The sequence below is a fragment of the Nylanderia fulva genome, unplaced genomic scaffold (assembly GCF_048542155.1).
Source record: "Nylanderia fulva isolate GAGA-0341 unplaced genomic scaffold, ASM4854215v1 Scaffold19, whole genome shotgun sequence".
Taxonomy (NCBI): Eukaryota; Metazoa; Arthropoda; class Insecta; order Hymenoptera; family Formicidae; genus Nylanderia; species Nylanderia fulva.
Window position 1 is genome coordinate 318,776 of NW_028190161.1, and position 26,861 is coordinate 345,636.

General features: G+C 32.4%; 3 protein-coding genes across 4 annotated transcripts in view; 1 reads left to right on the forward strand and 2 right to left on the reverse strand.

Moving 5' to 3' along the window:
* The window catches only part of babo (TGF-beta receptor type-1 babo), a 44,984-nt gene extending 35,048 nt beyond the window's left edge, over window positions 1-9,936 (forward strand). For both annotated transcript variants that reach the window (XM_029309044.2, XM_029309045.2), the window contains exons 7-8: window positions 759-998; window positions 1,275-9,936. In XM_029309044.2, the coding sequence (XP_029164877.1) occupies window positions 759-998; window positions 1,275-1,397 (363 nt within the window). In that variant the 3' untranslated portion in view covers window positions 1,398-9,936. The remainder of the gene's footprint in view (window positions 1-758; window positions 999-1,274) is intronic.
* On the reverse strand, window positions 9,384-25,035 carry LOC114936134 (paramyosin, long form). The gene is made up of 16 exons (XM_029309186.2): window positions 24,637-25,035; window positions 23,342-23,398; window positions 21,063-21,149; window positions 20,775-20,941; window positions 17,683-17,920; window positions 17,490-17,609; window positions 17,005-17,154; window positions 16,750-16,896; window positions 16,415-16,631; window positions 16,167-16,294; window positions 15,937-16,049; window positions 11,460-11,655; window positions 11,248-11,376; window positions 10,692-11,063; window positions 10,148-10,596; window positions 9,384-10,020 (listed from the first exon to the last, which is right to left on the reverse strand). The coding sequence occupies exons 1-15, from the start codon at window positions 24,754-24,756 to the stop codon at window positions 10,201-10,203; spliced, it is 2,637 nt and encodes an 878-aa protein (XP_029165019.1). The 5' UTR covers window positions 24,757-25,035; the 3' UTR covers window positions 9,384-10,020; window positions 10,148-10,200.
* Window positions 12,078-14,872, reverse strand: LOC114936135 (paramyosin, short form). The gene is made up of 2 exons (XM_029309187.2): window positions 14,137-14,872; window positions 12,078-12,803 (listed from the first exon to the last, which is right to left on the reverse strand). The coding sequence occupies exons 1-2, from the start codon at window positions 14,452-14,454 to the stop codon at window positions 12,207-12,209; spliced, it is 915 nt and encodes a 304-aa protein (XP_029165020.1). The 5' UTR covers window positions 14,455-14,872; the 3' UTR covers window positions 12,078-12,206.
* Window positions 25,036-26,861: the final 1,826 nt, after the last annotated feature.

A 26,861-nucleotide genomic window follows, 5' to 3' on the forward strand; every position in this document is an offset into this window, starting at 1 on the left:
GAAAATATTATGCTGCATTTTAAAAGAGACTTAAAGAGAATCATAAGTTTTTAACATAGTTTTTAATATACATATTTAAAAATTATTGAAATTTTATTATATATATTGTTTAGTAACATTAATCAAACATATTTTATATATCTTATTGTGATAGAATTTTTTATTGTGGTAAATATTAATCAGAGAATCTTTTATAAAATTCTTCTAATATAATACTATATTGTCCCACCATTAATATGTTTTCCAGGATAAATTCTAAAAGAAAATTTTCTTTGTGAATAAAAGAACTTATATAATACTTCCTATTTTCAAAAAGGAGTAAAAAAGAAATTTAAATATTAATCAGGCTTAATAATATTAATGGGCAATATACATAATAATAATAATAATATTTATCACAAAATGTTTTATTAATTTATTTAATTAATAACTATTTTTAATAATTAATCTGGGATTAGATAAAATTTGATCTATAATTTTTTTTCAATCTGATTATCAAAGATTTATTTCATTTTATTTTAGAAGTGAGAAGTAATTGTAAAATTATATATAATTATATATAATTAATTAAGGTAAGAGACTAATTTTTTTTCACCGAGACAGGGATACTGAAGAGTAAAGAATTTTTGGCAAAAATACATGGAAAGATAATAATTATCAGCGAAGATAAAAATATCAAAGATAATTTGAATGGGCCTGCGCACTCAGGTCAGGAAAGCGGCTCTTCAATAACTCGTGCAAACGCTTTCTGCTTTCAGGTTCTTGAAGAGACGATAAACATGAACCACTTCGACTCGTTCAAGAGGGCCGACGTGTACGCGCTCGGCCTTATCCTTTGGGAGATCGCTAGGCGTTGCAACGTCGGCGGGATTCACGATGAGTATCAGCTGCCCTTTTACGATTTGGTGCCTTCCGATCCAACTATCGAGGAAATGCGGAAAGTCGTGTGCATAGACCGACAACGGCCGTCGATACCAAATCGATGGCAGTCGATCGAAGTAAGCATTGAGGCGAAGAATGTAACTTAAATATACATTAAATAAGTAGTATTTCGCCGATGAAATTGCATAAGAAAATAAATTGTATTAAATATTTATTTAATCTTTAATTGATCATTACTTCTGTTTGTGATTACTTATATATATAAAACTTACGATTGTATGTGTATTTATTTATCCAACTTAAAATTATAATTAAAATTCTAACTATAAAGAATTTTTCTTTATATAATGTAAAATTAAATTGATAATAAATGATTTGTTTTATTTCTTTAGGCACTGCAGGTAATGTCAAAGGTAATGAAGGAATGTTGGTACCATAACGCCGCCGCTAGGCTAACCGCACTCAGGATCAAGAAATCGCTCGCTAATTACGGCGCAATGGAGGACCTGAAATAGATTAAGCTTTTGCCGGATTCTTCGACAGCTGCTAGAAAATCGATTGATATATATGCGCGAAAAATTTTGATTGGTATATTGCTATCAAAAAAAATTCGATGCAATAGAACAGAACTTTTGGTAGCGTAAATAGATATTCTTCGAAAAATCGTACGAAGAAAGACCGACTGTAATTATGGGATTTCGTTATGCGAGATTAATCCCGAGTTTCGAATAAGAATACTGTACGAGTATAATTGGTATAATCATGTTGGGCTCTCTGCGGCAAGCTGTGAACAGAAAAAATAAAATGGATTTTCAAGCGTGTTGATCGATTTGAACGACTGATAGCGTACAAATACTAAGAGAAAACATGATTATTTTAATTTTCCGATGATTAGTTACTCGAGCGAATAGATCGATAGAAAATCGCGTCGTTCGGTTAATTGAACGATTGTTCGGTTATGCATCGCACAAATTTACATGCGCAAACACACATGCACACACACTCTGCTGCATATTTATTACAATAATACTAATGAAATACTAAATAATGAAGTATACAAATTTATTATAGCAACGTTTATTAATTAATACTAATGAGTAACAATATATTTGTATATTAATATGTATTCACATACGTATATAATTATATATTATATATATTCGCGTTTGTAGAATATAACCGTATTCGATTAACCGAACTATTCATTTTGTTTGGGCGAATTTGTAAATAAATTATTTCAATGAATTGTTTGATACATTCGCACGAGTATAATTCATCGGAAATGATCAGGATATTGTATGAGATTTAAGCGTATCAGTTTGTCAGATCCGAACGCGTCGACAGACCATATGTGTGAGAAAGGCCTTTACAACGGAATAACACAATTTTCTATCTTAGTTTTGAAACTTTACCGTAGAGATTCGCTATTTTACCAATACGCAAAGACTGGAATCATATTGGGAGCATATACCGTGTTATAAAAGAAATATGCATATCTTTTGGTTTGCCTTCCTTTCGAAAAGAGTATCGAGTTCGATTAAAATGATTATACAGGGTGGATGGAAAAATCGGACAATCGATTAATGGATTATGGACATTCAATAAATTTGGATAGTGCGAATAAAGATTGCTTTTTTTTTATCGAGAATGAAGAGCTCGTTAAAAGTATGTATCGATAAAAAATTTGTGAACTTTGACGTATCGTCCGATTTTTTTATCGATCCAACACTCTTAGTATAGACACGAATCCAAATGTTTTGCTCAAACAAATATTTTTGTGTAATCAGACGAAAAATGATACGAGGCAATGAAGTACGGCGAGACTTTCAAAGTATGTTTCCTTTGTGACGCAGAAAGATTGAAATTGAAATATGTTAAATTCAACAGCACGTGTATCGTGGCATGAGAATACGAATGTATGAGAAACGTGCGAGAATGTGATCGAAGCTGGACTAAGGATATAAAAAAAAAGAAGAAGAAGCGAGAGGACAAATTCGATAAAAAAGAGAATCGTTGAAGATCTATATTTTTTCGGGAATTTATTTTTTTGCGTAAGAAAGGAATGAAATATAGCGAAAAAGGTGAACATTTTAATTAAATATATTAGACGAAGAATATATTAGAGTATACGTAGTTATAGACAAGAAGAAACCAACCAGTATAACAATATAATTTGTGGATTTTCCAAATAATTTACTCAAAGTGTTGCTACATCATTTTTAACAATACATTCTTTATAATAGTCTATAATAATTCTCTGTACGTGTCAAATATTAAGAAACAAATTTTTTAGGTTTTAATTTAAAAATATAGTTATAAAATGTAAGATTAAATAACAAAAATAAGTTAAGAGTTTAACAAAGGCTCTGTAATATAAATATAAATTTAAAGTGTAAGACAGGCAATAAGAGTCAAATCGCGGAAGAGCAGTCGCCCGGCAAGCGAAAGGTCTCGGGTTCGATTCCCGATTCAGCGACTTTCGGATCTATATTTTTCTCTCGCATTTCATTGTTAGGGGGGAACAGCGGATGTATGGAATTAAATCTCTTGTAGAGATTATTCCAATTTTAAATCTTGGCCGTGATCAAGTAAAATTTGGTGCCTTGTGCACAGGTATTTAATTAATCTAACGAAAAATTTAGTTTCGTTGGGATAACGCACTGTCATCCGCGATTTGGCTCTTATTGCCTGTCTTACACTTTAAATTTAAACAAAAATAAGATTTTTAAAAAATACTTTACAATGTTTAAAGCATATGAAATTTATTTAATTTTATGTACATAATCTTAGTCTTATTAAACTAATATAAAAATATTTTATTTATAAGAAACAATATTTTTAGTTGGTTTTTTCTGACATAACCACGTTTAAAGTTTTTTGGATTATTTCCATCGAATTGTATTAATAGTATGCGTTAGAGAAAAAACTTTGCTAAAAATACTATTTTGTACATTTTTTTATAATTCTAAAGAAAGATCAACTTTTCATATACATCTATGCGCTATATTTCAGTGAGTTGAAAAGCAATCGTAGTGCTCGAGATAGGTATATAAATTTGGTATACTGCGAGATTATGAGAGAATGTGACGAGTATGCATATATGCGGAAATGCCTCTCTGCGAAACATAATTATATAATTATCGGCGAGGAAGAGAAAAGTCTGTTCCTCCTTACTTGTTTATTCGCGAAGAATAGAGCGGACTCTTCTCTTCTTTCACGAATAATTGATTATATCGGTAATAGTATATAGTGTATACTTCTGACGAAGTGAGAAAGAAATATGAAAAACGATTTATTCGGAGTGAAAGAGAAGAGGCGAGTAAAGTTGCATGAAATATATAAGAGAATTCGCAAGAAAGAACACAGAAAAAAATAAGAATCTTCGTCATCCAATAGTCAAAGTAAAAGTCTGCGAAGTTACAATTATTATTATATTATAGAAGAAAAAAACGGAGGATCCTCTGACCCATATAATCGTATTTTTATATATTGTTTTTTATCGATGACGTTGATTGAACGTCACGCTAATTTTCCTCTTCCGTTTTTATATGTTCGCAATGTTCCGATCCAGTTGCAATAGTTTCATGTGTATGAAATTATGTATCTTTATATAAATCGGTGCAGATAATTCTTAATTTAGTAATATATATTGACTAATGTAATCTAATATATGAACAATCATACATATGTATCTTTTAATGAAGATATAAATTTTTCATTTTTTAATAGAAAAACAAAGTAATATAACAAAAAAAATAATTTTTAATTTTAACAGATTCTTTAAGAATCTAATCTAGAATTAATAATTAAAATACAATATTAAATATTCTTATTAATATTTAACAATCGTATTATGCATATGTATATGCATGTGTATTTTACATTTGCTAATATATATATGTATACAATTGGAAACATTATTGTATTCAAACATGTTTCGGAATTGTACTATGTTGCAATGCTATTATTATTCAACATATGTATTATTTTTGAACTTTAAATTAAGAACAATCTGCATTTTAATGTAAATGGACATAGACAAATGTATCTTTCAAAATTGAGTCGTTCATTACTTTCAGGAAATTATTTTTTTGACAGACAATAGGAGATAGGAAATATATAACGAATCATATGATTCGATTGTAATGGAGTGACATATGACATGCTCAACCCGTAATTTTCTAAAAGACTGACAATGTTCGATTAATATTCGATTAATAGGTAATGATTAATTAAGATTGAAATCAGAATTCACTTTTTTATGCTTTTATCTTCAAATTAACCGTGACCCTAATACACTTAGGATAATTTTATTTATATGCTCTTTATCTTGAAGTTAAAAGTTAATTTTCTTCTAATTATTTTTGATTGACAAAATTGTTACTGATTTCTCAATTTGAATTTTATTTTATCTTATTGATTTTAAAACAATTTATTATTGAATCCGAAATCTTAAATTTTTCTATCACTATTGTAATGTTATTCTTCTTTTCCCGTACATTATTTTATTTGTTTTCATATCTTACCATCGAAATTAATTTTACTTTATCTAATCGATTTAATAATTTCCTGTTCTATATTTTCAATTATTACGGAAACAGAAGTAAGACTGTCTCTTAAAGTAGTTAAGTATCTTCCTAATTTTTTTAAAATATAAGTACGAAGTTTCGAAGGGTTTTATTCTTATGAAATTTTTTAACTTGATGTTTATTCTAAACTTATTGTTAGTAAACAGAAGTTTATATGCGAGAATGTTTTTAATTCGGGTATAAACCAGAAACGTAATACTTATCGGTGATATTATGTGGGTCTTGTCGCTCCAAAAATGGAGTTCCGTTTCTTTGCTCGCTTCTATACATTCCTGACATGTAGATTAATTTATCATACGTAAATAATGATAGTCCGTTTATTCGCGAGATTTGACGTTTTTAATATACTGTGCTTGATATGCACAGACCTATCGATCGAATGTCACAAGCTCGCCACAATATCTCCATCACAGCTGTTTCCATAGTACAACTCTGTGCCAATACCTGATCGAGTATTAATTAAAACGAGAGAAACAAGAGTAGTAATATAAAATAGTAATATACGTTTTATTTTCACAACGAGTTACATTCATCCTTAATTAAGGAAAAATATCTTGGACGTAGATTCACGTTAAAACAGAAGCTTCATACGTTAAATCTAAGTTTCAGGATTAAGAATTAAATACAGAAGATAAATTCCTGCACACGAAATATTTTTTTTTTTAATTCACTCTTAACAGAAAATACACACATTTAATATAAAAAAGATTTAAAAATTAATTCGAATTACAATATTAATTAGAAGTCAATGAATGAATACATATGATTATTCAACAAAAAGATATTTTTCCTCTTTATATACAATTGTATCCATCGCCAGTTATATTTCCGGGCAACGATATTATCAATGTCACTCCTGATCTCTTCTTAATTGCAACTGGGTCGAACTGTCGAACGCTGTCTGACTTATATCCGACAAATGCCGAACTGCCAAATGATATTTCATCCTCTGCCTTTTCCGCTCCCTACTGTTTAAAAACCTCTTTCCCCCTATACACACTTGTACAAAAGAGTAACAATAAATTAGAAGAGAACATTGCACACGCGGTATTTATCCGCGTATCGATTCCGCTAGAGGGAAAGAAACTTGGTACCTTTAAGACGATTCACCGTCTATTTTGTTTTACGCTTTAGATGATACCAGTGTTTATATAATGATTACCGGTGGAAAAGGAGAAACTTGTTGTCGGAAAAAGTCGCATTGTTCTGATATTTTATATTCGGTATATTATAGGTATTTTATATATAATAATTAAATATGTGTATATACATTTTAGGGAAGGAAGCTATATTAAGTATATTATAGAAATATCCTATTTTATATGACAGAAAAAAAATCGAAGAGTTACAGAATTGTTATCGATATGCTAATTCCTTTACTTCTATCTTGTCTGCTATTTAATGTGGCTGTATTTATAAAATCTAGCAAGTACTTTTTGTTTTTTTTTTTTACAGATAATTAGATGTATAAAAAATATATTAATTGTCAATATATTAACATCAGTCGTTTAGCTACATTTTATTGCTATTTAATTTATAAGTAGTGTGTTTTGGAATATGGAAAAGAAATTTTCTTTTCTTCTATTTTTGTTTGTAAAAAGATATTTTTATTTCGATAGAAGAGAAAATTATACGATAAATTAGACTAACGAGAAATTATTGAGTCTTATAATTATTATAAGAGAATGATTATTTGTAATATGATTAAATCAGAACAGTGCGATTTTTTAATTGATGACATATATTATACAAATAATAATCATTGCTGATTGCTGAAGATTTATAGACCAAAAATATTTTTTATTGTTTGTATGGTTCAGAAGACATGTTGCGAATTTTGAACGATTATAAGATCTTTAAAGAAACAACTTTTTTATTCTATATATATTTTTCTTCATATCATTAAACAAATGTCTCTAATAATAATTACAATATTATATTTATAGTTAATCTTATTTTATTATATTGTTTTTATAAGCATTAATTATATTCAACAAATTAGCTCGTACAACTTTGTTAAGTGGATTATACATAATTTCGAATATTTGTTTAATCAAGTAAAAGTATAGTTGCGTTATATGTGAAATTTTAAATATATCAGAAAATTTTGTTATATAACTTTGCTAATTTATTGTTTCCTTTATTCAATACTAATTTAAATTACGAGTTATTATTTCGTTTGTCTCGTATTAATTAATGCAAAAAAAAAATTAAATTAAACGGGAAAGCTTCCAAATTAAATTACTATATTTATGATTAATTTTTTATTTCTCTTGAATTACATTATTAGTTTAGATAGGGTGTGTGTGTGGGTATGTGTATATATACATATATACGCACTTTCCTCTATACACGCATGTATGTAAAAAATAATATTATTATCGATGATTTATTAATCATTATTATATCATTATTTTTATTCTTTGTGTTTCCCATGTTATTGTATAATACTCTGTACATAATGGTGTAAATGTTTATCGACAACTTACATATAATGATAGAATGAGCACTTGTAATTTTCGTAATAACGGGTGAGTTGGTGAATGGTATATTTTTTTCTTGGATTACTCGTAACGTTTATAAAAAGTATGTCTCGCGTCTCCTATTTTTTCATCTAATCTCTTTAAATATACCGCAATCAATATATAATTATATCACAGAAGGTTGTTGCTGTAAATGGTTTATCTTGAAATAGAAGAGATTTGCGGAGTGTCTGTCGTCGGCTCATATTATAATAGAAATAAAAAAATAATGAATCACACAGAGAAAGTTTATACAAAGCAAAATGAAATCTATATTGAGTCGAATTGTTTGAAATATCGAATTACACAATGCATATTGATAAAATTAATAAAAAATATTGATAAAAAAGTAATAAAAAAAATAAATAAAATAGAGAACAGCAACTCTTTCTATGACCGTATTTTGTTAGAAAGCTTCCTGATTTGGTACATATTCGAAAGACTGAAATACTTACTCTTCTCGAAGTAAAATGATCTATAGTGTTAACAAAGTCACGAACACATGCGAGAGCACTGACGATCCCATGAGTTACCGTTTTCTATATCTAATTATCGCAATATCGTATCTCGCGTGTCTCGTGGCTTAAATACAGTAATCGGCTCTATCTACGTTTCTCTGTTAATAATAATGATATAATAATAATGAACGAACAGTATGTCGTTCGGTAAATCTTTACGACGCGTTCATTTTTTATTAAAAAATCGAATTTTCTACGATTTATAAAATAAAAGCCGGTGACTTGTTTAATATATCAATCAATCAATTAATTATAATTGCTGCCGCTGTATAAAGCGTGCCTGGCAGTGTGGATGGATCTTAATATTGTTAATAGATATACGTACCTAATGTTATTAAGTATTATTAACTTCTGATTTGTAATTGGGAACGCGAGATTGTTGGAGCCCAACGTGTACGAGATGAGATTTAACGCGTTTTATCAATACATTTTTCTAATCATTCAGCGCAAGAGAAAAGTTTGATAAAATAGATTTAACGATTTTACAGATGCATGATTAGAAATAGATTCTCATACGTTTTGGGTTTCACAAATCTGGCTTTCCTAAAGCGGATCCTACTAATAAACGCCATAGTGGTCCGAAAATAAAATTAGCTCGAATAAATTAAATTTACTTTAATGTATCTCTTTGTTCACTCTTTAGCATTTCCTATCGTATTACTTATCTTGCAATTAATAATTCAAATACGCTATTTTATGAATATATTAATTAATATATATATTAATTTTGTGCAGATATATTTAATATATGGTACATAGCATGAGATAAATTCTCGTCGATTAATTTGTTTATTGATTATATCAAAGCTCCGCTGATAAAATTTTGTAGGGCAATGTTTGTCAGAAGCATGGGAAATGAAACACAAAACGTGTTCGTACGTACGCGTTTCACTTTATTTATTAAATTAATGTTGACACAGGTTATTGGTATGTTGTACAGTGAGAGTTGTGTATATGGGTAATAGTTACCTATCTAGTAATGTAGTAATAGAATAGAGAGAGATTTTTAAAGTTATATATATTTAAGTACAATTGCGACACGCGCGAATAGAAATGGCATAAATTGCCACTGCTCTTTTCTCATGTTCCTTAGCCGTTTTTGTTTCTCTGCCCTTACGCTCGATTATACTTACATAATTGGGACGAGAAGATTTCGATTTAGCTTTGTTATTTTGTTGCTGTATCGTTGAACGATACATCATCGATTCTCGAGTTTGACATTTCTGATGCTTTGCGCGGATCCCTTAAATAGTGAGCGTTAATTTTTCCCTTTACTTTAAACATTTTCGTTGCGACGTATCGCGCATTTCGTTAACAAAGCAATTTCGAATTTACGACGGGTCGTTATATAACTGCACTCGCATTTTATATGTATATTTATGCATATGTGATCTGGTTGCTCCAATTTTTATCCCTCGAAAATAACACGCCGTGAAAACTCTCAGCTCTTATGATATGATTGTTGATCGCGTCTTTGTCCTTTCTCTTTCTCAACGTGTTCACGGTTTCCTATTAAAAGTAAGTCACAAATAATTGAAAAAATCTATCGTCAATAAATTTTTCAATTATAAGATTAATTACAATTACTAAAAAAAATATAATTATGAAATATAAGGTGTCTTTGTATTATACGTACATTTATAAAGACGCGACATTTAAAGTGGCAAAGATGTTCTTTATGATGGTGGTTTAAGACAGGTCCTGCCTCGTCTCCTGGACAAGGTATACCTGGGAGCCGGGCACAGTTGAGGTGGTGACAAAACTGCGGTGTTTGGCCCGGATCAAGCTCAAGTTGCTCTCCGCGGTGTCGGCACGATCCTCTGCAGCCTCGAGCTCTCTTTGGAATCGGCGAACCCTGGTGACACTTTGCTGGGACATGCCCTCCTGCTCCTGCAGCTGCCTTTTGTAGATGCTGACCTTCTGGCTGGCCTTGTCAAGCGTCTCCTGCAGCAAGGAAATATTCTTCGCGTCCTCCTCGACTTGGATCATCACCTCCTTGATGTTGCGTTCCTTCTTGCGCAGAATCTTCACGGTCTCGGCGTGTCGGCGTTTCTCCTCGTCCAGCTCCAGCTCCAGATCACGAATCTACGGGAAGAGCAACATCAATAAAGTATATAAGATCGAATTGTATATTTAGAAAACAATTGTAAATTCGGAGAAGGCGTTCGTAATCTTCTCACCCTGGCCTCAAGCTTGCTGATGATGCGCTTGCCTCCAACAATAGCGTTGGCCTCAACCTCTTCCAATCTCACGGACAAATTCTTCACTTCGATCTCCAGGGATTTCTTGATAGCCTCGATCTTGACGATACGTTCCTGTTCCTCATGGAGAATCTCGACAGTATGCTTGAACTCGTTCTGCACTCTCTGGTATCTCTCATCGCTGACTCTCAATTCCTTGGTGACTTCTTCGTAATCTCCGGCCAAAGTAGACAGTTCTTGCTCGAGCTTAGCCCTCGAGGAAGCGATATTTACGTTAATCGTGGTCAGCTCATTGATGCGGCTAACCGATTCCTCGTATTGTTGCTCGACGGTCCTCTTCGCACGCAGAGCCTTTTGACAGAAACAATTTCACGCTTCATACAGCGCCATTATATAACGCTTACATAAGTCATGTTCGTCGTACCTTTGCTTATCCAAAGGATAAACTAAACGAATACATTGTAATATAAATAATTATTCCTTTTTCAAAGAAAATTAGCGCATCAAGTTTAAATAAATCATTTCATACACTTACAGATTCGTAATTACCGCGAACTTCCTCGAGCTCGGCTGTCAATGATTGGAGGCGACGTTGACTGATGCCCAACTGGTCCAGGGTCACTTGCAATTGACGTTGTACTTCGTCGTAATGGGCTTGTAATTCCTGAAAAACCAGATGATCCAACGTGATACCATCGCCAATATTTCGGACGCGTTGGCAAATATAAATGGTATAGATGATATTACAGTCAGAGTGAGAGATTGCTTCTTGATGGTCTTTTGCAGATCAATGTTATTCTTGTTGGCGACATCCAGGGACAGTTCGAGCTCGGTAATCTGGATCTGCAGCTTCTTCTTTATGCGTTGGACTTCGGTCTTCAATTTCGTCTCGGCCTCGACTACACGGGCGTTCAGCTGCTCGATTTCAATGCTGGTCTGTTTGCTAATTAATTTCATTCGATGTAAACATTTCAAATCATTTTGTTATTCTCGAAATTTTAATTTAAATCGTCATGTTTTTAATTGTCAATTTTTGCTTTCTTCTATCGCACTAGGAATTTTTCGCAATAATTATTATTATTCTTAATTATTGTAAATATTTTTTCTCCTACTTTTTTTTATTATTTTCCTCAATTTATCTTATCCATCCTGGGATTTAATTTTCGATCGCTTCATTTTTGCACGATCACTTAAAAGAATCAGAGAATTAGAAATAAAATATAATTACTTTTTTATTCGGAATATTCTCCTGTTTTTTAAAATTAATGTTAACATTGAAAATATGTATAATTGCATAAAACAAGAGGAAGTATTAAAATATAAGGAGTTATATATAAATCCTTGCTAGAGAGACGTGAAACGAAATGCTTATCGAAGTCGTTTATTTTAATATTTGACGCATTATTATAAGTGTTTTCTATCTTTCTAAAAATTACGACTTTTTTACTTCTCTGCGCTATTTCTTCGAGAACTCGATCAAGACACAACTCTTACCTATCTAGCGCGCTTAACATAATACTCGCATCCTCGACACTTATTTAAAAGCCTTTCCCGATCTCGGTACCTCTTATCTAGAAAATAATCGCTGGACTTCTGCTCAAATCCACGCAGCTCTTTGCTAAGTCTATCAAGCGGCTGTGTCAGCTTATCCTCGTCGATCAGAGCCTTGGTCCTCTCGTCTATCAATCTCTCATGCGCTTTAACAATTTTCGCATCCAAGATAGCCTGCACACTATCTCCTTGGAAGTTTCGAACATCGGCCAGTTCTTGGCTCTGAGAGAGATTCTTCAGGGTTTCCGTCATCAGTTGGTATCCTATCGCTCTCGCGGATTTTCCTCGCAGACTTTTACCGTACTCCAATACCTCCCGTCCTTCGCTCATCCTCTGAACGTCCTTCAGCGCTTGCAGCTTCACATTGCTTGCAGTTGTCTCCTGTTGATTCTTCTTGATCTCTTTCCACATCCTCGTCATAACGGTGGTGGCCATGGTCGGCAGTCTCCTCAGGTTCTCTCCCGTGCGCGGCAGAATATCCTTGGTTACGCGACTGGCGTGCACAGTTTTGGCCAGACTGAAGTCCGAGCGATTTGCTATCTTCGGGCACGTCAGGCAGACAAGATAGTCAGCATCAATTTTGTACGCTCTGCGGCACCCTGCCCGTTTTTGCACGAGCGTCTATCGGGCGCCACCGTTTTCCGTCGTGCATACGCGCGTATATTTACGCCTAAACTTAGCCGCGGCGATCCAGAATGCGAAAGTGAGATTCGCGGCCGACCGGTTCTCTTTAAAGACTCGACAGCGACTGCCAATGCATCCGAATGCATCGCCGTCACCTAGGCTTCCTTTCGTCCGGGAGAGACACGAGATGTGGATTTTTTATACCGTGGATTTGGCAGACCGTTCCCGGACTTGATCGGAGAACCACCAGAGGAATAGTCCAATAATAGAGTGCCAAGAAACCGTTCGGCAGCGTCTCTCTTTCGCGATATTTTTATTAGTAGCTCGAACGAATGAAAGTTTTCCGGACGAATGTTTGTTTGGAAAAGTTTCGTCTGTTAAATATCGACCGAGGACAAAAATGCGTCATCTAATCTCTTCGAATAATATTTCTAAATATGTCAGACAGATCAGTGTCAAAAGACAGATGAATTTTGAATTTGTATTCTAAAAAAATGTAGATATACGTGCCTGTCGTTCGACGAAAATATAAGTAATCATTTCTTAGAGGAGATAACATGTTCAACAGCCAAATATTAGCAAAGCCAAAACATGTATTGCATCGTGTGGGTGATGCAATTCACTTTAATATAACAATGCACTAGAATTTCTTAATGGACCATCTAGACAGTTGCGTTTTATAAACACGAAAATAAAAGGATTTCTAGAGAGACTATTATTCCAAAAAATATTATTGGCCACACACTTCATACTTCTTTTATATTTATTATTTATTTAATTAGTATAATGAGATAATAGAGATTATATATAATTGATATGAGAATTAAGTGTAAATTACCGATAAAATTATAAATATTGTAAATAAAATTCTAATTTATTATTAAAATATCAAATTCCTCGCACACATTTTACTTGTATTAAAATAAAATTGAAGTTAATTCACATTATTGTTGCGCCCGATATTTTCATCGTGAAGAACAGGCAACAGTAAATTTACAAAACGAGAAAACATAGCGACGTATCCACGCGTATCCACGCGCATGTCTTTGATCACTTGAAACGAGGCAGCCTCTTCCGCGGTACCAGATTTAGAAATCGAAAAGGTCAAATAGTCAGCGAGTCGCGCAGCACTCGGAAAACGGATCGCCTCGTATTTCCTCAAAGTTTACTTTTCATCAAATCAATTTATTTTATTTTTTTTATTATTTTATTGTTTTTTAATTTATTTTCTTCTATTGCACTATCGTACCTTAAAGCGAGATAGATGATTTCTGGCCTCGTCTTCGGCGTTGATTGCGTATTTAATGAGATTGTCTTTTGTATAGGGTTGCACCCTTTTGTCCTCCCACAAGATACTACCATCGGACCAGGGTAATTCGGGTAATTCTATTCTTGTTTCAAATTTTGACGAAGCTGATCTCGGAATTCGTTGCTTGGTATCTATGTAATCGATCATTGGCTGATAGTAATTCATACCGTAACTGTAATTTCTGTCGTAGATATACGTCGGATAATGTCGCCACTTTGATTCAAGTGGCATATGAATCGGTGGCATGTAACCCGTCATTTTTAAATAATATGAAAGCTTTATAAACACACGCGAGAAATAATGTATAGAATTGTTATTTGTTACAATTTTTGTCTTCAATTTTTATATTTCCGATTTTCGACTTCAAATATGATAAAGTAACAATTTTCTGGATCTTCGATATATTTAAGTGATTTTTAAGTGGCCGGATCTACAGATGCTGCTGTCACTCTTGTGACAGGAGAGTAGACAAAAATTGGGCCGACGGTTAAGTAGTATCTTTATAGTTTTCATTGCGATTGACACATTGAGGACAACCAATCAGCAACTCTCAATAATAATTGGAGCATGACTAATTAGATATTTATTAATAGTGTCGTTTCATTGTATAAGTTATCATTGTTATGTGTCCTTGTTAATATTAAAATTCTTATTTATATCTTTATAATATTTTCATTTTCTTTAATAATAGTAATCAATATCTATATTTTGATTTTTATTCTTCATGTAATTTTACTTTTATATAAAGCGTAAATAATATATAAAATATTCATAAAGTACCCACCTATTATAATTTGTATTAAACTTCTTAATTTGATTTTAGAATTAAAATATAAATGAAACAGATTATAGCTTTTTTAAAATATTGAAAATAACTTTTATAGTGTTTATAGAGTGAATACCAATAGTATAATTTTTCAAAAATTGGCATAATGCCGAAATAGCAAGCATCGCCAAAACCAAAGAACATTATTAATACCGATGTCACTTTTCAACTTTGTCAAATATGAATAAATAGTTCGAGGTCAAATGAGAAATTACGCATACACACACATATATATATATATATATATATATATATTTATATATATATGTGCATATATACATATATAATGATTAATTGTGTGGCTCAATCACCGATAAATTTAGCTATTATTATGTATGCTAATAATATAATACCATTCAACGAATGATAGTTGATTAAAAATAAAATTGATTGACATCACAGCCTAAAATAATATGGTTAATATTAATATCTTATTTTGCAATATCCCCTCTTGCAATTTGCATTGCATTATTGATCATATCCGTGTACATACGTACAATAAATATATTATATATAATATTGAAATACCAAGAAAAAGAGATAATTATGTAATATAAATTTTGATTAAAAATTTAAATGAATTATCTTAAATAAAACAGTTTTTAAAATGTAAACTGCATTGGCATTTCAAAAACTTTTAAGAACGATTCTCTTTTTCTTAATCTCAGGATGGAATAATGTAAATTTTATTAAAAAAAATAAGTAACTAGTTTCTTTTTTTTTTTGAGTATGTATTATATTATATAATTTAAACTAGAAAAAAGACATAAAAATAAGAAATTAATAAGTGAAGAAAAAAAAATTTTAATTGTTAAAACTATTAAATAAAAAATAAATTAATATATTAATACATCTATCGAAAATATTATAAAATAAAAAATAAAAACAGATAAAAATAATTTTCAAAAACTTACCGAATAGCTTCAATTTCTTCGTCCTTTTCAGCAATGCGACGTTCATATTCGTGACGTAATTGACTCAATTCGGCCGACAATCTCTGAGCACGTTGCTCCTCAATTTTGCGGCCCTATGTTGAATTTAAATTTTTCTTAATAGTTTTTCAATATATTTTTTGCTTATATCTTTTTTAAAATAAATTTTTGTTAGCTATTATTATATTTTGCCGTATTAAATGATTACTCACTGCTTCGGCTTCCTTATAAGCAGCAGCCAATTCTTCACGTTCGTTCTCCAATCGACGAAGTTCTAGTTCCAGTTCGTGGAGTCTACGATTCATGTCAGCCAACTGATTCTTAGCATCGCTAAGATCATCTATAAAAAATTAAATTAAGAATACATTTTAGAGTGTTAAACTACTTGTAACATAATACTACAAAAATATATATCAATTATTATTGCTGTAATTTTGAGTTATAGTAGAAAGACAATCACCTCCAAGTTTCTTATTTTCACGAACCAATTGATCTTTCAGTTCGCGAGTCTTGTCGAGTTCGGCGTTCACACGTTGCAATTCTTGTTGCTTGTTGCGAAGATCGCGCTGGCTTTGCTCGTATAAGGCGAGAGATTCGTCCAAACGAGTCTTCAATTCTATATTGATTTTTTCGAGATGTTCGACACGCTTCTGAAGTTCCCGAGCAGTTCCATTGGCCTTGAAAAAAAATTATGAGAATATGAAAAATTCTTTTAAAAAATATGATAATTAAAATATTTGCTTTTTTTCAGAATAAATGTGTCAGCTGAGAATTAATTTCGAAAGAGAACCTTACCTTTTCTAAATCAATGATCAGAACTTCCACTTCGGATTGCAAGCGCGATTTCTGTTTCTCGAGATTATTAATCTTCACAAGCAAGGTCTCGATTTGTTCTTCCTGTTCCTGGATGCGAGCGGAATATTTTCGACGAAGTTCCTCTACCTGTATAAAATTATGACAAAAATTTATTAGATTATCGAATTATAAAAAAGATCAATGCATGATTATTATAGATCGACGTAATTATTGTCGGACAAGTATGTTAATTACCTCTTCAAGACGAGCATTAGCTTCGGTCTCGTATTTCGATCTCCATATTGAGACTTCTCCAGTAGCCTTGACTAATTGACGTTCAATGTCCAAACGTGCCTCAGATTCTTCCTCTAATTGGACGCGGACAGACTCCAATTCCACCTCAACCTATACATTAATATTAACAATTGTACGTCACGTGTATTGCTATCTTAACAATAGTAAGTAGTCTTATCTCATATTTAAAAAAGAAGATACAAGTTTTTTTAATATAATTGTTATTTTTTATATTTTTTAATTTTTAATTTTTAATAATTATAATAATTAATAATTATTAATTATAATTATTAATAATTAATATAATTATATTTAAATATATTTTTATATAAATATTTATATTAAATATTGAAATATTATATATTATCACACAGTATTGATAGATGTTGAAGTGTTGCTTTTTTTTAAAAGAATCATCGAAATTAATTATAAATATGTTAAATCACCTGGTGCAACGAAGCCTCGACCAATGAACGACGACGTTCTTCATCTTCAAGGCGACGGCGAGCATCGTCGAGTTGACCCACAACTTGCGTTTTCAAGTACGAAATGTTTTCGATGTTCACCTAAAATTTTAATCAAGTAATTAATAATTTGTAAAAAAAAAATACAATCGCGCTCTTTATTATTAAGCAGTACCTTGAGATCTTGCACCTCTTTGACCAATTCGATATTCTCTTGAGATAGCCGAGTTTTGTGACTAGTAATGTCAACAATCGTACGGTTTAATTCCTCAATCTTAACATTCAATTCAGATACATGTATTTCGAGTTTCTCAACTGTTTTAATCGACAGCAATTTTTCCTTAGAAACATTGTCAAGCTGAGAGAGAAGTTCATACACCTCTTGCTGGAATTTAGATTTTTCTTTGTCAGCCCTGAAATCACACAATGGCTTTGCTAGAAAAAATTGTATATGGACTCTTACTACTGAAAATGATATTTTTATATATTTGTCAAAACTATTTTGATTTGCTTAAATCGCGTTTGACTTAAAAAATATGAGAAAGAAAAAATTAATTTTATACGAAAAGCACTTAAAAAAAAAGTTTCTTTTGCAATTTGAAATTTTTGTGAATTAATTAAATTAGTAAAAGAAGATAATTAAAAATTTGTTCTCTGTTTTCTCTCAATTAGCATATAACATTTATATTGATGTAATTCGATATTGAGAAGCTTCTTTTATATTTTTAATTAGATTAACAAAGATAAATTAAATGCCTCATTAAAAATATGTAAATGATTTTATAAGAAAATATTTTTTTTTAGATATTTATATTTATATCTCGTATATTTCTTCAGAATCAAGAAATCTAATAAATTATAATAAAGAATAATGAGTCAAATTTAAAGACTAATTTAAATATTTAACATTTATATAAAATAAAATTATTTCCGTAAACTTTTTGTATAAAATAAATAAAAGTATGAATAACAAATCTGCTTATATTAAGCAGAAGATATTATATATAAATATATATATATATATATATATATTTCTGAAATGATTAAATCACATTTTAATGCGCGAAGTAAAATGCAAGCGTAAAATATATATTTGCCACATTTTTCTTCATGAATTTCTCAAAAATAATTTATAATGAATTTATATATGAAATGTATCAGTAATATTAGACAATGAAAAAAAAATTTAAAAAGATGGATGATCTATACATATATCAATAATACGACATATCACAACCATTCTTTCTGTGTAATTTACTTTTGAACATCGCACGCGCGATTTTATTATTTCGGACGCGCAAAAACAATTTCGACGGTTAAATATTAGACCTGTACACCTACACGTGTAAAGAGGGTGTAAGGTATCAGTTAGCCGATTCTTGGGGATAGTGGGGATTTGTGCCGGCCGCGTGTACTAATATGGCGCGCCAACGTTGGGGTTGCGGATTGCCGCGCGAGTCGCACAGTTAAAAATAGTCATAAGCCAAGTAACCATGCGAGCAAAGAGAAGACAGAGAGAGAAAGAGAAACGTGTGATAGAGAGAGACAATGTTTTTACGTCAAGAAAAAAGGAGAGAAACCTATGTAGTGCAATTTTACCCCGAGACCTACATATGCACCCTTCTTACTTCATGTTCCACGAATAATTTTATTTTTATTTATTTATTTATTTTTTTTTTTACGTCATTTCATACTTGTGACACCTAATTGAGTCCATTTTAATCTGAGATATCTTGAATTTATGAACGAACAATGAAATACTTGCAATAGTGGATGCTGATGAATAAAGTCATCGAAAATTGTTACGCAAGTTTATCGCGACAAATATATGTGTCCAATGAAAATGAGAATGTGTTAAATTGGTTTTTCTATATTTACGATATTCGAAACTTTTGCCAAGTTCATAAATGTGTGGGTAATGATTACGATTTAAAATCGGCGATGAAATCACACTATCTACAAATTGTAACTGGATGATTATATTTCACGCTACTTGTCTGGTTGGATGGCTAAAACTATATAACTGCTGTGTTGAGTAGTTATTATTTTTGGCGACAATATATCAACTATTTTGAGATAATTTTTAGAAAATTGCATACGTTTTTTCAATATTTTCTGTCACAATGACATAAGTATTATAAGTACAATATGAGAAAAAAATTCTCTTTCTTATAATTTTTATATAATAAATCTCCAAATGCGTAACTGCATATAATTATGTATGTTTTATTATAAATTTTAATTATAATGTAAAATTATAAATATTAGGTTTTAAACATTAATGTGCAAATGTGAATGCATCGCGCAAAAAATATTATCTCTCTCTACCATAATATCTTTTTTTTTTAATATGATAATTAATTATTAAATACATAAAGTTTCTTGAAAAAACACATATGCTACTTTATGTAATTTATTCCTCAGTACAAATTATATTTAAAAATACACTTTATAAATTTATGATTTACGTGAGAATCATCTAAAATCAAGTTTCGCATTTTAGACAGTAACTCTGAAAGGAGGTTTGTTTTTATGTGATTATTCAATTTTTTTTTATCAAAAGCTATCATAACGAAATAAAAATCGAATAAGTATCAGTCTAATTAAGTATCAACGTCCTTGTATAATCAACCGGATCGGCGCCTCGAACAGATGATTACGTTTAGAAGAGCCGAGCTACCAAATCCTCGTGTATTTCAGATGCGTGTCGTTTTTTGGCTTGGATCATGGCCAGTAAGACTGATATAATTCACATAAATTTTCTTACATAGAGTCATTCTCGTTTGAGACATGCACTATAATTACCCAAGTGACATCATGACTCATTACGTTTCCTCCCTTTTAATGTCTTGTCTTTTCCCAAATATCGCGTGACGTTTCTTCACAGAAACTGCAATTTGCTAACCGCGGAATTTCCGGCCAGTTCTGATCTGTTTATTGAAGCTCTCGAGCAACGTGCATTCAAAGGAGAGATTAGCAAACGTTTACACTGCGGTTGCTTTGCGATCGCGAATATACAAGTGCCTTTACACTTTCTCAAATGTACGGAATTCTGATCTTTGTCAAATTTCGACTTTCTAGTGCAAATATCAAATTTAAACCGTTCGGAATGTATGTTAACTAAAAATATATATGTAAAAGATTGTTATAAAACAGTATATAAAAGCGTCTCGAGAAGAAACTCTCTTGTATTATCTTTTAATGTATTGTAGATTTCAGTTGATGGGAGGAAACCCATTAATTACAATCACAGTTTCAGTTACTAACCTGGCACGTGCTTTCGAAAGCTGGTCAATCTGATCTTGGAAGTCGACGACGACTTCCTGGTGTTTTTTGCGCAAGAGATGTGCGGTCTCCTCGCTCTCGAGATGGACATCTTCGAGTAGTTTGCGCAGCTTGGCCAATTCCGTGTCCCTCTTCTTGTTGATCTCAAACTGCGTAAGAAAATCAATATAATTTGCGAGTCATTTAAAATGGTTTAAGTCTTTTAATGACAATTTAAGTATAGATGAAAGAAAAAAGGATTTTCTGTGAGAAAAAGATGTAAACACTCACTTGAGATTCGGCGCCACCCTCAGCCTCTTCGAGACGTTCGGACAGCTGAATGACTTGCACGCTTAAGTCAGCGCGCTCGCGTTCGATCTACAATTTTATAAAAATGTATAAAGAAAGATTTGACAATTTTTTACTCAAAGGCAAAAAGCGAGTGGCCTTAGCAATTTAAATTAAAATCAATGACAAAAACTAACAATAATTATTCTTCAAAGTAAAAAATAAATTATAATAAATAAAAATATTCTGTTAAATTTTTAAAATATTGTACTTAATCAAAACTAGTCTCTTTATAACAAATAATCGCCATTAATTTAAAAAAAATCGTGTAATGGCGTATATATTCTGCTAGAATATCTTTAGCGGTAGCTTGACGTCAAATTTCTTCACAACATAAATAGAACAATCTATTTTCGAATGCGACGTTTCTAAATCGGGAACGTTATTCATATTGCAAACGAGGCGTTCATTGCAAAAAAAAATGAAATTGCGACATTGCTTTTACGATCAGTTGAAACATGAAATTATTATACCCTAATTTTTTTTAAATTGCCGTATGTTGCATTTTATGTATGATTAATATTTTAATTAACAATAAGTTATTAAAGGTATATAACAACTAGACAGAATAAACATTAATAGAAGAATTATTATTATTGATAATGCAATTTAAATATTATAGATATACAAATTAATTTTTTTGTTTTGCTATAATTTTTAATAGAGTGATGTATATGATATTATTATTTGATTTCAAATAAATTAAATTATTTCATATTTATATAATCAAGTAATATATATGTATAACAAATAAAATTAATCGTTAATTTTCACATATTTGTTTCAAGGCATTTGCAATTTCTAAATGTAATATATGCATTTTGCATATCTCTAAACGAAATGCGTAAAGCATTATGAAAGAGCGTATATCATGTTAACCGTCACTCTAATTTTCGGATTTTATAGCCTCGAAGCACGAGGAAAATTTTTGGCAGTCGTTCAAGTCACGTATTACGGCGTTCGTTACATAGGAATTCGATTTTTGTGGAATTCGAACGACGAAATCTGAGAAGTTTTTTATAAAATTTGATTCCTTGTTTGAAAGCGGAATGCCTGTTTTTTTTACACACCCGTAACTGTGCAAATGTTATCACTGAGGAATGTAATTTCCGTTCTCGTAGTATGCAATTCCGTCAGACTGGTCAGACATGTATGGAATTTTACAAAATTTCATGAAAACCAATTTCTCGAATGAAAAAGAATTTTCTTGTAGAACTAGAGAGATTAATTCCTATCCTTAAAACAAGATATTTGTGTTTTTTTTTCATTTATAAATAAAAAGAAATATTTTTAAAAATATTGTATAAATCTTTTTATATCGATATTTATGAATCGCTTAAGTTTCTGAGAGATTATATGATAATGTTTATAAAAGTAGAGGCAAGCAGTGTTGGGTACAGCGCAGGAATGTGAAAACGATCCCGAAGAGCTTCGCGTTCCTAAAAATAGACGCAACTCAAGAGCTGGACATTTCGACCTAGTGCTCCCCACTCTGCAATGAATTAAGCATCATCAGTTCATTTCCATCTCCATCTCTTAACTAATGACACCTGATAACGAGCACATTGTCGAAGAACTGTAACTCTATTTAGGCAAAACTCAAAGTTCTCTTAGAACGTGACGCTCTTCAGCAGCAGATATTTTTAATATTATTTTGTGAATTTCTTGGTGTGTATAGATAGTAAAGAAAAATAAGAATTTTCACAGAAATTGGAGATTTATTAATATAATCTTTCTCGATTCTCTCGTTCAATGAGAGTAGACTTAAATCTCTGAAAATGGTCTTGCATCCTTTTTTTATCTCTTTAATCACACTTATTGTATTCAGAAAAGCAAATTGCTTTCTGTGTGAAGAACATAGCAAAGATTACTTTTTAACAATTAAAGCCAAATTTTATTATAATGAATTAATTACTTATAATATGTTAAGCGCACGTCATCAGTTCTCAAATGAATTTACAGCGGTGATCTCGATACTTTAGCAAAGTCTCTCTCAATAAAATGGAACAAAATAGCTAATCAATCATTGGTTATGCTTAATTATTTGATATATGCATGAAATGTTAGAAATGCAGTTAATTTTGATATAATTAAAACATAATCTCGATATCTCTCGAAAGATACGGTATCAAATATCATGGCAGATGCATCCGCCATTACGTTCAACATATTAAGAAGCGCCAAGAGTGTTAGGCTAGTGTAAAGACATTAATGGAACTCACCCTCTGACGCAGCTCCCTCTCAGACTCCAGGTCATCCTGCAGTAGGCGGATTTTGTCCTGAAAAGAGAGGCAATGAGGATTAGAGGGTATCACAACGCCCGTTATAGAGGGTCGACGCTTTACGTAATCGCTCGACGAAAATATCCGAGAGCGGAGGCTCGGTATTTCGGAAAGACGGCTTCCGCCGAGATAGATTCGTCCTCGGAAGAAGGAGAGAACGACATCGCGACGTCTGCTCAGCCGCGTCTTCGAGCCGCTCGTCTAGATTATTTCAAGAAAGGCGTACGCTGACGTTTAGATTGCGCCGGGACAAACAGTCAGACACCACTAGCTTTGCAAGAGAGATGAAGAAATGTATCTTACTTGGTCATCTGAAGATAGTCGTACGCTCCCTCATATTTCTCCTGATACCGAGCATTAAGGAGCGAAATCCGAAGGATCACCCAAGGTGGATCTCGAAGCAGGCTATCGATCTGGCGCCTTGGCACGATCGTCATTTCAGACCGATATTTCGCCGACTATTTTCGTACACGAGCAATCCGATAGCTACAGAACACTTTGCTTTCTCGTCGGGTTGGCACTAACATCCCTTATGGTCACTGAACTTTCGCGGTTCACTACTTTCGCGATTCGTCACTGCTCCTCATTATTCACGTGCTAATCACTGATGGTTTTTTGCTTGCGATGGAAACATCTTCATTAAAATCTAGCGGTTATTCGAGCATTGCGCGTCTCCTCAGAAAGTTCTCCGCTGGAGAACGTCGGCCAATGCGTCGTCCTCTTTCACTTGCCGTCGATATATGGCTTGGAAGATACAATTTTGTTCATTTGTTCGATCTTATTTTACAGTAAAATTCTCTTCGCACTTTTCAGAAAAGTATCATTATCCAATTTCTTCGAATGTCAATTTTCGACAATATCAAATGCATAACAATTTTTATAACTAAAATTTTTATAAAAAAAAAAACGATCTCTCTCATAGCCTAATAATAATATATTCAAATTTGTTTCATCAGTATTTCTTACTTAATACAAATTTTTATTGATTATTCAAATATTTTATTACACATTCTTTTTATTCGATTAAATTGACTATAGATAACTAATTGAAGATGGTAATACAAACTATATCAATTTTATTAATGATTACTTTTCATCTAAGTTATTTGGAATATAATTAAAGAAAGAGTTACTCAAGTGTTTTAATAATAAATAAGCAGATTTGTTCTTTTTCTGTCGTTCTCTCCTGTCGAAGGACATATTAGAGGCGTTCTTTTTTTTTTCGCAGGACCTACCTCGAGTCTGCTGAGAGCGCTCAGGTCGGCGCTATATTCGATGCTAACATCTGCTGTACCTGCACCGCCCGTAGAACGGTACGTGTACTTGGAAGTCTTGGCAACCGCTGAAGACGACATCTTCTCTGCTTGTCTTCGACAATGGATCTGATTCCTTGCTTTGCGGAGTCTCCTCTCGCGTATACTTCAAATTCGAGTATCCTCTCCGGCTAAGGTCTCCTTCTGTTCGCCACTGGCTAAGTCAAGTCGCCTCGGCCTCAGTTGTCGGCGAGTCCGCTTCCACTTTCCTCTTCCACACGCTCTTCTTCTTCTTCTTCTTCCTTCTCTTCGGGGTTTCGGAGCCGACCAGCGCCCTACTCGTAGTGCGCGACCCGTCGTCGTTCGTATGGCGCGCCGGCCGCTTCATTGCTTCGTCAAAATGATGATCAACGCAGGCGCGCAGATGCTAAACCCCCACCAGGAACAGCAGAGTTCGTCATTGCCGTCGTTCTTGTTGTCTTCATCATCATCGAGGGGAAACCACCAAGCAAGACGCTAGACGCCCACGAAAAGCAGTTGCCAAATCGACTTGGGGTTTGGCCGACTGCGGTGGATGAGATGCTGAGAGTGGAGGGTTTCGTTTTTCTCATCATTTTATTATGCGTGAGGGATTTTTCAAATCCCGCCAAAGTTCTTCAGTATTTCCTGAGAATTCACATTTCTTCATTTTCAGGAAAAATTCAGTTCATTCAATAGGGGTGACAATTACTTGGATGTTTTTAATCAGTTTGTTGGTGAAATTGTATAACAATCAAAAATATGTATAATAAAAAATAACTAATATAAACTAAATTAAATATTAACTAGACGGTTCTATAGGCAGATCTGTCAAATAGGTAGATCTGACAGAAAATCTAAGATTCGCGCTTCTTCTCCCTCTATTTTCATTATCAAAAAATACATACAATCTTTATGATGTAAGTTTTCAAGTATTTTAAATATATGTTTTATTTCGGCCCTTTCCGTTTTTATTCACAAAAGAATTTTAAATTAAAATTTAAATATGCTAAACATTTTTCCTCTTTTATATATTTTTTTTTCTTTTTAAAGATAAAAATTATGTTATATGATGCATATAATAGAAAACTAGAAATGTATGTATTTTAAGCATAATTATTTGATTTACGAAGATACACGATTTTCACTATAATCCTGAATTATATATATTTTATACATTGTAACGCATCTGGCGTTGCCGGAATTAAATCGGATCTCTGCGATTCCCAAAGGGAATTGTTTGTCCAGAACTCGTGAACATGAGATGCAACTGCGTCGTAACCAGTCAGAACCGATTTAGTATAGTGTACTTGAAAAGAGATGCAGGGTCGAGTAGGATGCTCGCAGTTTGTCTATCGATGAAACGAGCTGCCGACTCATTCAGAGATCTATCCACTTAACAAGTAGTATAGTGTAGGAGTGACGTGTGATGAAAGACAAAAATGTCAAACTATCAAACAATGTTACTAACACATGTCACAACAACTTCATTCGTGAATAATTCTGTAATGATACACATTATGACTATTATGGATATTTTTACGTACTTTTCTAAAGTGGGTGTATAAAATTGGCATCCTCCCTATTAGAACATATTTAAATCTGAATATGCAAAAATAAATTTGCACAATAAAATAGAGGGCAATTACAACAATAAAAACTTTATTTCCAGCAAATAATTGTGAATTATTTTCTCAATCATATTTTCCTAGACAGTCTTCTAATGAATCTAGAACTTTGTCCATAATGTTATGATTTGCCAAAATCATGTTGTCTATTTATACAATATCTGTTGCAAGAAACGCAACCAATATTTGACAGTGCGAATGTGAGAGACAGACTTTTTCATGGCACTTGAACTTCTACGTTTCATCAGAACTCGTCCGTTTCGTTCTCCGGTGTCGAGCGGAGCAAGATCGCGCTCCATCGTTCCGGGTGCTTCTTCTTTTTCCGTCGGATTGCCAGTTTTCACACAATTTCCTCAACCTCCCACTTTGCCCCACTACCGCGAGTGTCTATAAAAGGTCGTCAGGCGATGGTGAGCAAAGATATTTGGTCGGCCTAGCCCGGAGCTCACCAAGTAATTTGAGATTGGCCCCTTCCCTGCATGTTCTTCTCATCGTCTTCTGCACTCTTCATCACCCCTTCCTCCTTTGTGAATGCGTAGCTCGCTCTGGTGGAGAATTCCA

Excerpts from the sequence above, each read along its gene's own strand:
- LOC114936135 (XM_029309187.2), bottom strand. The coding sequence starts at position 14,454 with ATGACGGGTTACATGCCACCGATTCATATGCCACTTGAATCAAAGTGG. Across the intron at positions 12,804-14,136 it reads ATCATCTATCTCGCTTTAAG|ATAGCAAATCGCTCGGACTT; the intron begins GTACGATAGTGC and ends ACGTGCCCGAAG.
- LOC114936134 (XM_029309186.2), bottom strand. The coding sequence starts at position 24,756 with ATGTCGTCTTCAGCGGTTGCCAAGACTTCCAAGTACACGTACCGTTCT. Across the intron at positions 16,050-16,166 it reads CTTATAAGGAAGCCGAAGCA|GGCCGCAAAATTGAGGAGCA; the intron begins GTGAGTAATCAT and ends AATTCAACATAG. Across the intron at positions 10,597-10,691 it reads TCAGCAAGCTTGAGGCCAGG|ATTCGTGATCTGGAGCTGGA; the intron begins GTGAGAAGATTA and ends CTCTTCCCGTAG.